This window comes from Cicer arietinum, unplaced genomic scaffold (genome assembly GCF_000331145.2).
Source record: "Cicer arietinum cultivar CDC Frontier isolate Library 1 unplaced genomic scaffold, Cicar.CDCFrontier_v2.0 Ca_scaffold_5397_v2.0, whole genome shotgun sequence".
Classification (NCBI taxonomy): domain Eukaryota; kingdom Viridiplantae; phylum Streptophyta; class Magnoliopsida; order Fabales; family Fabaceae; genus Cicer; species Cicer arietinum.
The window spans coordinates 1-1,557 of NW_027339044.1; the positions used below are offsets into that span (position 1 = coordinate 1).

The 1,557-nt window shown below is 37.1% G+C and overlaps 1 protein-coding gene across 1 annotated transcript; it reads right to left on the minus strand.

The window, feature by feature from the left end:
* Window positions 1-227: 227 nt before the first annotated feature.
* Window positions 228-1,401, minus strand: LOC101499885 (uncharacterized; the record flags this gene model as incomplete). The annotated part of the gene is made up of 6 exons (XM_012712431.3): window positions 228-582; window positions 683-752; window positions 841-932; window positions 1,028-1,073; window positions 1,161-1,219; window positions 1,309-1,401. Coding segments are annotated over 6 exons (432 nt in total), but the record flags the coding sequence as incomplete, so codon positions are not given.
* Window positions 1,402-1,557: the final 156 nt, after the last annotated feature.

Sequence of the window (1,557 nt, forward strand, 5' to 3'; positions counted from 1 at the left end):
CGGCTACCCATAGTTTGAAGGGAAGAAGCCCATGTCTGGAGCTATGCCACTGTAGAATCATTAGGGTTAATTTCATTGGCTCCCCGGTCCTCCTAAAGCTTCACTCCACAAGTATCCACATTGCCTCATTAAAATATAATAAAACGAAGTTGATATCCCATAAGATACCTGCCTCTCTTTGCGCAAAAACTCCCAAATGGATTAATTAGAACCAAAACCATAAGATGTTAACCATCCAAAGTATCTGCCTCATTAATGAATTTTTAATAATGATGCATTGTATTGAATTTCCAACTAAAGCATCTGACACAGCTCTATAAGGTTTTCATCGTATTATTACATTAGTATATTCCTATCCAAAACATAAAAACTTGCAGACAAACATTATACATATGTGATAAAACACAGCTAAAAACCAATCCTCTGCAGCTCATAGAAAAAGACGAATAGATGAATAGATAAACTCCAGGTCTTCCATTTACCAGCAAAATAAAGAGAAACAGAACAACCTTAAAACTTGAAGTCTTTCTTCTTGGACTTGCCATCCTTTTCTTGCATCTTTCTCTTCCTCTTCTTCTCATTCTGCACCAGATGGATAGATAATTAAATATAGCATTGCAATCAATATTTTTTGTAAAAAAATGTACAGGTCTGTATGATTTGAAGATTGAATGCAACACACCTCAGCAACCATGTCACTGAAATCCTCGCGCTGACTCCGTAACTTCTCTTCCTCCCTTGCTTCTTCATACCTGGAATAGTTCCAGAAGAGGTTACAAACTAGATACATGATATTAACATCAACAATGGGCAACAAAAAATTCAAAATAGAATTCATACTTTGCAGGTAAAACATTCTCCATGGCATCCAACTCCTCTGGCAGTAAAGTGACATCCACTTTATCTGACTTTTGACCTTTAAGCAAGTCCACCTGAAAACCAAGAAACATATTATCCCACTATAAAAGATAACCGTACATAGCCCCCTTACCCTAAAAAATAAGAGAGCGAAACTCTTCATTCTTACCCTTTTAGCCCCTGACTTTTCCTGGGTGCCAGTGCCAACCACATACCTGGAGAGAAAGAGTATATCAAGATACAAACAATTGTGAGGAAAAAAGGGAGGGGAGGAACAAAAATATTATACAAATTTAACATACGTGTGTGTAGTTCCAAGCAAAGTTCCGGGAGCAAGTTTTTCCTCCTTTTCTTCAAGGACCTTCACAGAAAATATGATTAATGACATCAACTAACTGATCAAGAGAAGCTAAAACTGATGAAAGAGCAGCAATAGAAAGAAAGACTAACTTGATAAAGAGGCCTTTCAGGTTCCTTCCTCTGTTGCTTTCGAAGGTCAATAACATCAGGTGTCTCCACCCCAGTGGGTGTGCTGAAGACAAAAATTCAAAAGAAATGAGGAAAAAAATGAGATCACAAACAAACAAACAAACAAACAAACAGGAAAATAAAAACAGAATCCAAACTAGGCTCCTATCAATCTACAAAAACCAAGCACCCATATTAAGAGCATTATACACATGGACCATTTCAGCCAAA